This window comes from Palaemon carinicauda, chromosome 8 (genome assembly GCF_036898095.1).
Source record: "Palaemon carinicauda isolate YSFRI2023 chromosome 8, ASM3689809v2, whole genome shotgun sequence".
In the NCBI taxonomy this organism is placed as follows: domain Eukaryota; kingdom Metazoa; phylum Arthropoda; class Malacostraca; order Decapoda; family Palaemonidae; genus Palaemon; species Palaemon carinicauda.
The window spans coordinates 38,055,423-38,069,127 of NC_090732.1; the positions used below are offsets into that span (position 1 = coordinate 38,055,423).

Sequence of the window (13,705 nt, forward strand, 5' to 3'; positions counted from 1 at the left end):
AGCCTTTAAATCGGGTTTCAGATTGTGATCACGTTGAAAATAGTCATTCTTCTTACATTAGCCTCCGGTATGAGGGTAAGCGAGTTGCATGTTCTCAAATATGATATGCCCATTCAGTGGGTTGGGAACAGAATAGATATGTTCAGGTTTGTCCCCAAGTTCATTCCTAAGACTCAAAGTCCGCTGGTTTCCGACTCAAGGTTCAGTTCCTTTCAGATTTCAAGTCTTTGGGTAGTAACTGAGGCTCCTGAGCAACTTCTTTTGTGTCCCGTGAGAGCACTAAGGCACTTTCTCTAACGAACTTGAAGAGCTTGCCCACAGATCAAGTATCTGTAAAGTCAACGCGGGCAAGGTCAAGAAGAGGGTAACGAGGAACACCATCACCTCATGGATTAAGCAGGTTATTGACTGGGCCATCAATCCTTTCACTCCGCGTCAGCAATGTACACGACCCAGAGCTCACAAATTCAGTGGCATAAGTACGTCCCTGGCATTCAAGGAGAATCACTTGGGTGTAGAGAAGACAAATAACCTTCATTGTATAATACGTGCAAGATGTGACACACAGGTCCTTGGATACCTTTTTGATAGATGTGGTAGCTGCACAGCAAGTGGTTTAACTGTCTTAGCTCCTCACAGGACTATTAGCAGTTATGCGAGGGCATAGGTTATGGTGTTAGTCTAGGATGAAGGAATAATGAATGACTGGTCTTTTATTTTCTTCTCTTTGGGCATGGGATCTGGGGAGACTGTAGTCTACAACTACAACTGCAGGTAAGCCCCATTTTAGCTTGTAGCTAGACTATATTTGTTCTGTATTCAGGTCACGTCCATAATTTCCTTACGAGGAGGAGTTGGGATGTCTGCTTTCAGCGTGTATACTCACAGATCTGTTCTTTATATACAGTATAACTTTGACAGTCACAGTTACGTTCTTACGCTCATATTCCCTTTCACCCTGGCCATCAGTTGGTTGGTATCGACAGATATACAAGGTGCCAGGATGCTCATCCTCCACATTATCATTCTTGTATACAGCAATCCCTAGTTTAAAGTTTCAGCCAGTTAAAGGGACTTTCACCCACCAAAGTGAGTTTCTTATATAAGAAACATAAGATTTGTATTCTGTGTAGGAACAAATGACAAATTTGGAAGTAATTTGTATTTTTCCTAACAATACAAACCTGGAGTTCTTTACACATACTTTACCTGTCATCATCTAACCCCTAGAAAAAAGTTTCATCTAAGATCAAAGTGAAGACGGTGTAAGTGACGTGGAGGGAGTGGTGCTTCTCCCTCCTACTACTGGTAAAAATCGTAATGGTTGTTTACACTTCGTTAAAAGTTTTATAGCTGTATTCCAGCTTGTGCTGATTTCTTCTCGTGTGTAAAGAACACCACCTTTGTATTGTTAGGTAAAATGCAAATTACTTCCAAATTTGTCCTTTTCTAAGATTTTTAAACGTTAGAAGCAATTTACCCACCCAAAATTAAAACTAGGGTAAAAAATAAGATTTTGCTATCAAGAGGATTGTTTGTCATGTCACCAAGTAAATCATATTTTATGTTTCAAAAATTTATTTGATAATCTAGATTTTGAATTACCACTTGCCTGTTAATGTCACCGTTCATCTCCATCATTGTTTGTTATCAAAAATAGTAAATGAGCTCAGTATCAGAACCTGCATACAGTACAATTGTTAATACAGTAGGAATGCTGTGTAACCAAGTTATTATTATTATGTTATTAGAAGCTAAACTACAACCGAAGTTGGAAAAGCAAGATGCTATAAACCCAACTTCTCCAACAGGAAAAAGCCCAGTATGTAAATGAAACAAGGAAATAAATCTATTACAAGAGAAGAATACAATCAAAATCAAATGTTTTAAGAATAGTAACAACATTAATTAGATCTTGGATATATAAACTATAAAAACTTTAAAAACAAGAAGATGAATAAGATAGAACAGCTTGCCTGTGTGCCCTAAGGCAAGAGAACTCAAATCCAAGACAGTGGAAGGCCATGGTTCAGAGGCTATGTCACTACCCAACACTAGGGAACAATGGTTTGATTTTGGAGTGTCCTCCTAGGAGAGCTGCTTACTATAGCCAAAGAGCCTCATCTACCCTTACTAAGAGGAAAGTAACCACTGAACAATTACAGTGCAGTAGATAACCTCTTGAGTAAAGTTGAGTAAAGAATTGTTTGGTAATATCAGTGTTATCAGGTGTATGACAGAGGAAAATGTGGAAAGAATATGCCAGACTATTCAGTGTGTAGGCAAAGACAGAATGAGCCAAAACCAGAGAAGGGGGATCCAATGTAGTACTGTCTGACCAGTCAAAGGACCCAATAACTCTAGCGGTAGTATCTCAATTGATTGCTGGTGCCATGTCCAACCTACTACCATGGTTGCTGGTGCTATGTCCAACCTACTACCATGGTTGCTGGTGCCATGTCCAACCTACTACCATGGTTGCTGGTGCCATGTCCAACCTACTACCCAAATACAGTACAGTAATTAAAAAAAAAAAAAAAAAAAACTTGAGACAATGAAAGATGTTTGTAAAATGCATAAAGTCAGCCAATTAGCAACTAAAAAGTACTCTCATCCCTTCATTGTTAGAATTTGCTAACCATGAATATTATTGCCTCCAGCATTACTAACAGAACCTTTTGATTCTGAGTTAATTTTGAGGGTGCTTTTTAACTTGTGACAATAGCTTTTTGGAACTGTTGAAATTCTTTTAAATTCCTTTGTCTCTGTAACTTTCTTATATAAAAAATGACTATAGAAAGCGATTGACAAATGTTCTTTAGTGATGTTATTCTATAAATGCCTTATCATTTGTGACAGTAAACCCTGAGATTATTTGTAATTTAAGACAGCGGCAATTACAAGTAATATTAAATATTTGACTTATCCCATTCAGCTGTAATTGTGAGGTAAAATAATTTCAATTCTAGGTACAAACCTGAATTCACCAGGATTGAATAAAGTAGTATAAAAATCCACTCTTATCTTTCTTTAAGCTGAATGGGCTAAATCAAGTGTTTACCCTTATTCTACTCTGCGTTAAGGTTCGAATCCTTGACTGCTTAGAAGTACTTATCAAAAAATTAATTTTGTTTTGGGTCTGTTATTTAGTGGCAGAGCAAATTCAATATTTAAGGGTATTTGTAGCTTATTTGAAAAAATTTAAATTAAGAGTGTTAGTGATATAATTCCAAAACTGCCATGTGTTACATACTCATCATCTGTGATAATGGAGATATGTTAATTTCAAATCTAAGTGCAAATCCTGAATTTAAACTGGATTGAATACAGCAAAGGTGGAATCAACATTATCCCTCTAAGGCCAGATTGGCTTAGTCAAATGTTTACAGTATCCTTGTTTTTACTCTGTGACACAGTTCAAATCCCTGATACAGTTGGCCCTTTATATTCATGGGTTCTATCTTTGCAGAGTCAGTCATATGCAATACAGAGAACTGTATAACTTATTGAATAAAAAATCACCTATTTTCTATTTTGCAATAAGTATCTCGCAGGTCGATGTTTTTAAACCAACCGCACAAAGCAGTATAGGCCCACTTTCTAGCTAACACATAAACTATTCAGTGATAAACCCTTTGTATAGTAATTCTAATATAGTAATAAAAATGATTAAAAGTAAAAGAAGTTCATACATACAGTCAGTCCTCATTCATCGGGAGGGGTAGGTAACAGAGACAGGCGAGAAAAGCGTGAATTCATGAATACTTGGTGCCATAGGGTGGGATAACTTTACCTAACAACTCGCTGCCTCTTACCTGCGTTCGGATAATTAACGCACTAAGGACTGTCTAGATATTCTTTTTACATCTTTTCTATCACAATATAGTTGTTCCTATTTAGTAATACTGTACAACACCTGTTGATACTGCTGTGTATATTACTGTTATATACTACTGTATGATTCTGCACAAAAAGGACTAAAGCGGAAGATGAGCAGACGAGGAGAAACGATGCAAGACTGATGCCGAGACAGAGAGAAAAGGGAATGTTTTGCTCTGTGGAAAGGGTAAAGACGCAAAACATACCAGATGCAAAGGAGCATATTCTGTTCGAAATTGTCAGGCTGCAAGAGTACTTACCGCGAAACCATGAATACATGAATTTTTATTCTATAGGTTATATGGTTCTCTGTATCACGAATGACTGAATCCAAGAAGATAGAACCCACGATTAACAAGGGCTGACAGTATATCCCTCAGATGCTGATATATATGGTTCACATTTCGGTCATAAGCCTCAGCATGTGCGAATACTTAACATTCCAGCTGTAAACAAAATGAGTCTTAGGATTTAGTGCGCTAGAAATTTTAAGATAATGTAACTTCATGGTTTTAATTTATGTTCTGATGGGTTCTTTTCATGAAAGAATTCAGACAGCGGTTTTTTAACTGTACAGCATATCTCCCATAATTTCTTAATTTTGTGGTGAAGAATAAGTTTTGTAGGCTTTTAGTGTTGTTATGGGGACACAATATAATCATGTCTACTAAGAGTCTGCTTCAATTTTTTCACTTCCCTCAACTAAAACGGGATGAAATCAGTTTACTAGAGTTTACTTTGTCCAGTAAGAGCTATACAGTTGTACTTGGACAAACGAAAGATAGTACCCTGTATAGGTAGTTTCCCTATTTTTTTTTTACTGGGCTGATGATCCATTTTCCCTCACCATAAATGCTCTGGTATTCCGTTAAAAATTTGGTCACAGAAGTGCACAAGGAATTAGATCCATAAATCATGAAATGCTGGAGAGTGTATGTACACGGTATCAGGATTGCAGCTACAGTACTTCTTTGATTTTTATAGAGATCTTTCTTTGAAAAAGTTTTAGCTCAGTGGTGTACCAAGTCAGTGTTTGCAAAATGTTATCTTATAAAGGCAATCTACAGTACAGTACTGTAGTTTTTATAACTTTATTAAACTAATTGGAATCCCCGTATTTCAAACCATGATTTAAGCACTTCATCAAAGTAAGCTAGACAAGTAATCTAAAACAGGTTAGTAATCCTTAACCTTGTTGCATTACTTACCGTGAAATTTATCCCTCTCTTTCCTTCAGTTGCACCTCGCCTCCAACAGTGTGTGAGAGTCAGCAGTATGAACATCAGAGGAGATTCATAGAAACAATTAGAATTTTAATAGTCCAATTTCTTATTTCGAAACAATTAGAATTTTAATAGTCCAATTTCTTATTTCTATACTGTACTTGCCTGATGTTCATATAGCCTACATGCCTAGCCTTTTCCCCACTGATTCATATCAAGAGAAGGGATGTCAACTTCAAAACGGAAGACTATTCTACCCAAAGAAGCAACCTGGGCTCCTTACCAATTACTGGATGAAATCAGTTCAGTAGAGAATACTGTACTGTAGTTTTCTTTTTCCAGTAAGAGCTGCACAGTTGTATTTAGACAAAACGAAAGATAGGTTAGGTAGTTTCCCAATTTATTTCTGTTGGCTAATGGTCCATATTTCCTCACTAACCAAAAATGCTCTGCTATTCCATGTTGAAAATTCAGTCACAGAAGTGCACAAAGAACTAGATCCAAGAATCAGAAAATGCTTGAGAGTAAAGGTACATGGTATTAGGATTGCAGTTACAGTATACTTCCTTGATTTTTATAGAGATCTTTTTTTGAAGAAGTTTTAGCAGCACCTCAGTGGCGTACCAATTCAATGTTTGCAAAACGTTATCTCTTAAAGGCAATGTACAGTACACTACTGTAATTTTTATAACTTTAATAAACTAAATGGAATCCTGTTTTTCAAACTGTGGTTTAAAAATTTCATCAAAGTAAGCTAGACAGGTAATCTAATGGAGGTTAGTAATCCTTAACCTTGTTTCATTACTTGCCCTGAGACTTATCCCTTTCTTTCCTTCAATTGCACCCCACCGCCAACAGTGTGTGAGAGTAAGCATTATGAACATTGAGGAGATTTCATAAAAACAAATAGAATTATTATTATAAAATTTCTTATTTCTTTACTCGATGTTCATATACATGCCTAGCCTCTTTCCCACTGATTCATAGTATCAAGAGAAGGGATTTTGACTTTGAAACTGAAGACTACACTACCTAAAGAAGCAACCTGGGCTCCTTACCAATTACTGCTGGAGGTCTCTATTTCTTTGTTAAGAGCATGTAATTGCAGAAGGAAAAGAAAAGGGGAAAATTTAAAATTTTACATTGTAACGAGAAAAGTGTCGATTAAACCAGGCTTCTGTAGATGAAGCATTATCTACATCAGGTGAGTATAGAAATAAGTTTTATTAAAATTCTAATTTGGTTTGTACTGCTAACTGCCTGACCTAATGCTAAGGCAGATGTAAAATTGTTAGAAATCGTAAAAAATTAAAAAAAAAAATAATTGTTAGCCAACCTATTAAAGTATTCCTCCTGTTTTCTTCAGGAAGGAAGAAAGCTTATGAAGATCAGCCATCTAAAACAAGTTCATGGGACAGCTCTAAGCCCTCTGACAAGTCAGATTCTTATTCCTCAGATACAGCAAGCCAGGGTCTCTTATCTAAGATAAAACGAGCCATTTTTGGTTAGGGTGTGTATGAGAAAGTTTTTGTTGTTTGACACGTGTTAGTGGCCATTAACATTTTTGCTAGTTCAATTACATAATTGCTAAAAGTATTTTATTGTAATTTATCTTTTGAATAATTCTCATATGATGCTTTAATCTTATATTTTTATATTCTATTTGTGATGAAATATAAGTGCATCTGCTTTGTGATATTGCATAAAATGCATTTTCATATACAAAATACAAACTCCACAATGCTAATCGACATACAGCCAGTGAAGGATTGAACTTTTTAGATTAGGGAAATGATAATTAGCAATGGGCAAGCCCACAACTTTTAGCTATAGTAAGGCTTTATCCATGTCCAATGTTGTAACTCTGGCCTTATTTGTATGCCATGCAGGCATTGTTTTAGTATGATTACAAAATTTGCCTTTGGAAATTGATGTATGTAGACATTCCGTTTACTGAAGTTCGAGGTGGGCTAGTTTTGTCCATCCATCTTTTGATATTTATATATTGGCTAATTGAAACTGATTAAAGTTACATAGAACAAATAGGATTTAAAAAGTCAACAAGAGAAAACATTAAAAGGTAAGCATAATTTACCTTGTGTATTTTCAGTTTTAGGATTGTTGTATCCTAAAAAATTCATATCCAGTGTCTAGAACATTTCTTATAGCTAATTAATTTTTTCTATATACAGCATGCATGAAATTGTGTACCATCTGTGAAAAAATATAATTTGCCATCTGAAGTGAACATTAGTATAAAAAGATGAGCAATGCCAGTAACATGGCTTTTAAGGAACACAAGTTATTCTAATGACATGTCAGAAAAATATAGTAAAGATTGCATATCTTCAATCGAAATTCCTTCCATTCAAGCCTGTGTTAACCTAGCTTAGATTATGTCAAAGTTTTATACTGTACTTATTTTTCCATCTGTTCATGGAATTTAACAACATTGATTCCTTTCTTGTACAGTATTCACAATCCTTATGCAGTACGGTACAGTAGAACTTTCATTTGCCCTTAACATGGGTATGATTCTCATGATTTAAGCTTATGCTGTAGCGCCTGTTGTGGGTAATTGGACTAAGGATTCATTGCAGAAATTTGAATCCTAATTGCTGGTGCATTTCCCAGTTCCTCGACCTCAGTATCTGAACCAAGCACTCAGGATTTACCTTTTGCCCCTAGATTGATAATAATGTGCCATATCACATTACCCCACTTTACCCTAAAGAATACAGTGTTTCGGTTTTTGCGGCTGCTCCTTGGCATATAGAACAATTCCACACTGATCAATCACATTCAGTACTTTTTAAAGAATCGCTTACATTTTCAGATTCGGCAAGTGTTCTTTTTAGTTAAATAAACAGTACTGTTTACAGTAAGTTCTTGGGTTATGGTTAATTTATTTTCTTGCAACGTGTTGTAACACAAGTTTTGATGCCAAAGTCAAATTTTGATGCAAGTCGGAACACATCTAAATACGTAAGCACTGAAGCCACATGTCTTTGCTAATGCAATAGTTAAGTCATTGTTTAGGACATGAAAACACACTTTATGACATGAGAACATACGTAGGATTTGGAAAAATATATGGCGCACATAAATATGAAATGATAAAATGAAAGCTTTACTCATCACTGAGGGAGGCCATTGACACTGGTCTTCCAACCAAAGTATTGACAGCCACTCCATCACTATTGCTGTACAGAGGAGAATTTAGTAGTGTAAAAGAAATGCAGAATGTAGAGCACAGTTAAATCATGATATAAAAGAAGATAAGCACCAGTCTTGGATATCTTTTGATTCCTCAATCAGCAATAGAACACCCATCTTCTGTATGGAGGAAAGTAAAAAAGATGGGCAAATTTACTCCCAACGCACCACCAGAGTTGAAGGTGAATGGTCAGTATGTGACTGGGGTACCTAGGGTTAGCAATGCTTATACTGAACATTTCTCCAATGTGTCATGTAAGTGTGAACCAGCTCCTGGTCACCACTATAAAAGCATTGAAATCCTGCTGTTGATTTTTTACAACATAAAAGGAAGAATCTTGTAATGCTCCTTTTACTGAAAGTGAATTTGATTCTGCACTTGCTACTTGCAATGTAACAGCCCCTTGCCTGGATGGAATCCTACTTGTAATGATGAAACGTGTACCTGTTAATACTAAGTCTTTTATTTTAAACATTATTAACAGAATATGGGGATGATGATAGTTATCCAAGTGTTTAGGAACTATTATTTTAGCATTTTCAAAATGTGATGATGATAATTATCCAAGTGTTTGGGAACTAACTATTATTTTAGCATTTTCAAAACCCGGTAAGGATCTTTTTAGCAACAAACTATTGTCCAATTGCATTGACATCTTATTTTTTTAAGATCATGGAGAAAATGGTCAATGCAAGACATATTTATCACTTCTCCAGTGTGGTTTTAAAAAGATGCACCCATGGCTGATGTGCTGGTACGACTTAGCTTATCTATTTGTGAAGCTTTTGCTTCCAAACTACACCATGTAACAGTGTTCATTGACCTTGAAAAAGCATATGATGCTGCATGGAGATATGGTATGCTTAAAACCATTCATAGTTAGGAATTTAGAGGATTGTTCATTCAAGAATTTGTTTCTCATAGATTTTCTCAAGTTGAAATAGGTGAAAATGTAGAGGAAATGTCAGGAAGGAATTCCCCAGGGTAGTGTGCATAGTGTAACCCCATTGGGATTAGCCGTAAATGGGATATCCTTTGTCATTCCCAAAGATATTCTCTCAACATTGTAGATAATCTTTCTGTATTTACTGGAGCTAGAATGGTAATGGTTGAGAGAAAACTTACTGGCAAAGAATGCCGCAGCTGAATTACTGCCAAGATGATATCCCATCCTCTGTAATGATTTATTACCAAATATTACGTTTGTTTTATAATAATTGGCAACAGCATTGGGATAGCCTACAGTAGATGGAAATAAGATGACAAATAATAAATGTTATATTACTTTAATGGTATTACAGGATACCCGAAAGCGGGAGACTACTCTGTCTTTGCATTGGTTACACTCGGTCGACACGAGTTTTTGATGACTGGCCAACACCAGTCATATTGCAACAACTGTTTGGTATCCCTTACAGTGGTGCAATTGCTTGAATGCCCAAGTTTTTGCACCTTAAGAAATAGATATCTGTTCGAGGTAAATCGGATGGCAGGTTCATCCTTGTCAAGATCCTTGCACAGGATGCAATGCTAGGGATGTTTTTAGATTTATTTCAGAAGCAGGCCTTCTGAAAGCTATTCAATTTTAAAAAGAACATATCTGCTTTTATGCTTTTAATTGAATTTCCTTTTATTATTTATGACAAATGATATTAGCATCAATGACCTTCAATATCAGAAAACTTAAGGTCAATCAATCAATTTTCATCCTCTCTTATCACGTATCCAGACCATGTTTGTGGTGCCATCTTTTTCCCAATATCTGGGTGTGCTGGGTGTGATATCTCTCCACCAAGACTTATTTATAGTACAATCATCCTTCGGTACTCCAGCCATGAATACTACCATCTTTAGGTCATAATTTACAAAATCCCTTCCCCCTTTTTCTGTTTGATTTTTGTTTTGCTGCAGAGTATTCCAGACCTTATTTAATCATCATAAGTCTTGGCTCTATACAAAGCACATTTTTATTGGTCATTAAAACTGCAATCTCTCCACTTCATCAATGTTGCAACAATCACTTATAGTCTTATTTCTAATCCCATCCTTTCATTCAACTCCTAATATTCTTCGGAGGGCTTTGTTCTCAAATCTACAAAATCTGTTGGATATTGTTTCATACCACAGCTCATGTCCATTCTGCAAGATCTAAACTGATATATAACCTGATATTTATATGTAACTTCAGGTCATTTAATTTCCAAATTTTACTTAACCTAGCCATTGTATAATTTCTTTTTCAATTCCTCATTAAACTCAGAATCTAAAAACCCTATATCAGAGATCACAGCTCCTAAATATTTAAATGATTTTCTACCTCTTTAATCCTTTCTCCTTCTAATGATATTTCATCTTCCATTGCAAATTCCATTATCATCTCTGTCTTTCTTTTATTTATCTCGAGTCCAATCCTTGTGATATTTCAAGTATACTGGTAAGCAAACATAGCAAATCCTATGGTGTTCTACTAATAAGGATAGCATCCTCGGCACACTTTAGGTCCGCTGATTTCCTAACAATCCTGTTCTATGCATTACAAAATCCATGACAAGGATAAACATAGGTGATAAACACATTCTCTTTGAGTACTCCTTTGCTCACCTGAAATTCATTAAATAAGACTTCACCAATATTAATTTTGCACTGGCTATTCTCATGAACAGACTCAATAACATTTACATATAGAAGAAGCCCTCCATAATAACCCATTGCTATGATAAACAAAAATATCTATATTACATTGTAAGGTTCAATTAGTTTGTGTATACTCTAATGTACTTTTGGTTTCTGGTTTTGCACCCACTTCAACTTTTGTATAAAGCTTCCATTTTGAGACTTTTCAAGTCCATAATAGCCTTTCAATATTACAGTTTATTTCCATTTGCCATCAAATTAAAAAGTACTGGTTTTATGTAAATAATTTAATTACTAGTAATGTTTTATGATAATTCACAAATTTTATAAGTAATGAAATTGGATTAATTTTTGTTTTTAATGTATTATTTTGACAACAGGAAAGCATGTTGCAGTTGAGGAAAGTGAAATTCTGAAGAGGATCCGTTCCATACTTGGAGGAGATATCCAAGAGCTTGTTTGTAAGAAGGTTGCAGATGATGTTGAGGATGCTGCCCAAGATACAAAACAATCAGAAGAATTCAAGAGGGATAAAGGATAAATCAAAACTGCCTTCCTTTATTGTAGAGATGCTTTTGTCAAGGAACTAGAAAGAAAATTCATCAGTTTTTTAAATCAAATTTAAAATAGTTTCTTCTAGCAATCCTGAAATACCCATTTACCAATGTGCAGGTGTGTAGCATATTTAAAAGTTATATTTACCTTGTCAAGTATTGTTTGATTATTATCTTTTAAATCTTAATAATTGCGTAGACCTTGTGTGTTAAAGGCTTGTACTTTGGGACAAGAAGGCTAGTGTTACTAAGTTAATAGAATACAATGACAAAGCACAGTAGCAGCTTGAAAATTGTTATAACTGTATTACATAAGCAGTTATCTAGAGGCAGACACCGGTAAGCTTTGAATTTTGGTCAAGCAAATAAGTGTGATACGAATGAAAAAATATTAAACTATACTTCATGGAAATTATTATTTTGTCAGTTCCATGTGAAGATATTGGAATATTAATATCAAGCCATTTAAATACTAAATGCATAAATGTTGGGAATATGGGTTTTGAATTCAGAAATATTGTTCCTTTTAAGCCACAGAAGTAAAGTTCTTTATGGGGCCATAGGTGTTTTAATGTACAGAGATCTATTCCATGTTATATTGTACATAAAGTTGGTATTAAAATTACCTTTGTCAAGTTTTTTTTACTTATTCCTTTGAAATGGTAGAGTATCTTGGATCTCCTTCCCATCCGACCGGAGTTTTGTGTAGTTTACCCTAAACCCATTTTCTATGAGGGGTAACCTCAGGCGGAGTGATACGCGCCCTGAGGCTAACCCCGGGTCAGAGAGCATGCTTGCTCAGGTCTTGACCTCTAGTAAGTTCTTGGTAGCTAAGGTCTCTAAGAATACCAGGGGACACTCGGGGAAGGCAGGGTGGGCCATTACCCGAAAGTAGTTCGAGGTAAGTACTGTTAGGAAAAATACAAATTACTTAAAATTTGTATTTTGTTCCAACATGAAGTACTTACCTCGAACTACTTTCTTAGGAGACTTATACTTTAGGAGGTGGGCATGGTCCTAAAAAGTTCTGAGACCGTGCTGAGGAATATCCAGAGACCTAGAAAGGAGGCTAGGTTGTGTTGACCCCATAGAAAATCGATTGAGAGGAAACTACACAAAAACCCATCTTAGTGTCTAAGAAACTCACCTGTGCAAGAAATCCTAGGGGACATGTCTTCCCCCCGTTGAGGTACTTGTCTCCGGCTCAGGGCCCTCTCAGAGCACACTTGAAGCGGAAAAAACGGAAAAAAAGTACAAGGGGGTTTAAGGAACGAACCTATCTCTCTTGTGCTTGTCACCCCCGGTTATCACTGAGGCTATACCTTTAAACCGTTTGGAGCGCGGAAACGACGGTATCTATCGAGAACCCGTCCAGGGATTTTCTTGAATAGTCCTTCAAATAGTGAGCCGTGAAGGTAGACCTGGTTGGCCCAGGTGCCTGCCCTTAGGATCTGGCCCACTGTCATATTCTTCTCGAAAGCCAATGTCATGGGGCCTGGGTTTTCCCGGCAGGGAGATTCCTGCCTTACTGTAGGCCCTGATGATGACCTGCCGCAACCAGAAGGAGATGGTATTTTTCGAGACTGGCTTCTTCACGAGGCCTGTGGAAACAAAGGCTTTTGATCTCGGGCCGGAGCTTGGCTGTCCTCTCCAAGTATTTCCTCACTGCCCTGACGGGGCACAGGCGCAGATCCCTCGCGTCGTCCGACCAGGGGATTGCCGGATTTGAGAAACTTTCAAACTTGGGGTCCCACACGGCAGGATTCTGGGTCTTAGCTACGAAGTAAGGGACGAACTTGAACATAAGGGACGCTCGGCATCTTAGGCGACTTCTTCGCCGCTGCCGCCTTTTTGGTGCTATACCGCACCCACTGCACCTCATTCCACGACTCGCACTCCGGACACGTGGCGGAATGGGAACAAACGCTGCCCCTGCACGAGGAACACAAGGAGTGCGGGTTAACTTCGGGCTTCGAGAGGAACGCTCCACACGATTTGCCGGCCATAGGCCCAGGACAATGGCTTGGATGCTCCATGATGTAGGAGAAAGCACTACGATACACAAGCACGCACAGGGAAAGCACAAGGAGACCACGTGGGTACCGCGTGAAACACAAAGGGGTCGAGGACACACAAAGTCACACTGGGATTAGGAGAGCGGCGAGATGATATCGCGATGAGACCGGGAACTTACTGGA

The 13,705-nt window shown here is 37.0% G+C and overlaps 1 protein-coding gene across 2 annotated transcripts in view; it reads left to right on the forward strand.

Moving 5' to 3' along the window:
* The window catches only part of LOC137645706 (protein tumorous imaginal discs, mitochondrial), a 176,428-nt gene extending 164,286 nt beyond the window's left edge, over positions 1 to 12,142 (forward strand). The window contains exons 8-9 of one of the 2 annotated variants that reach the window (XM_068378566.1): positions 6,469 to 6,612; positions 11,334 to 11,472. In XM_068378566.1, the coding sequence (XP_068234667.1) occupies positions 6,469 to 6,611 (143 nt within the window). In that variant the 3' untranslated portion in view covers position 6,612; positions 11,334 to 11,472. Of the gene's footprint in view, positions 1 to 6,468; positions 6,613 to 11,333 lie in introns of both variants that reach the window. The other variant, XM_068378565.1, reaches the window with a different exon arrangement.
* Positions 12,143 to 13,705: the final 1,563 nt, after the last annotated feature.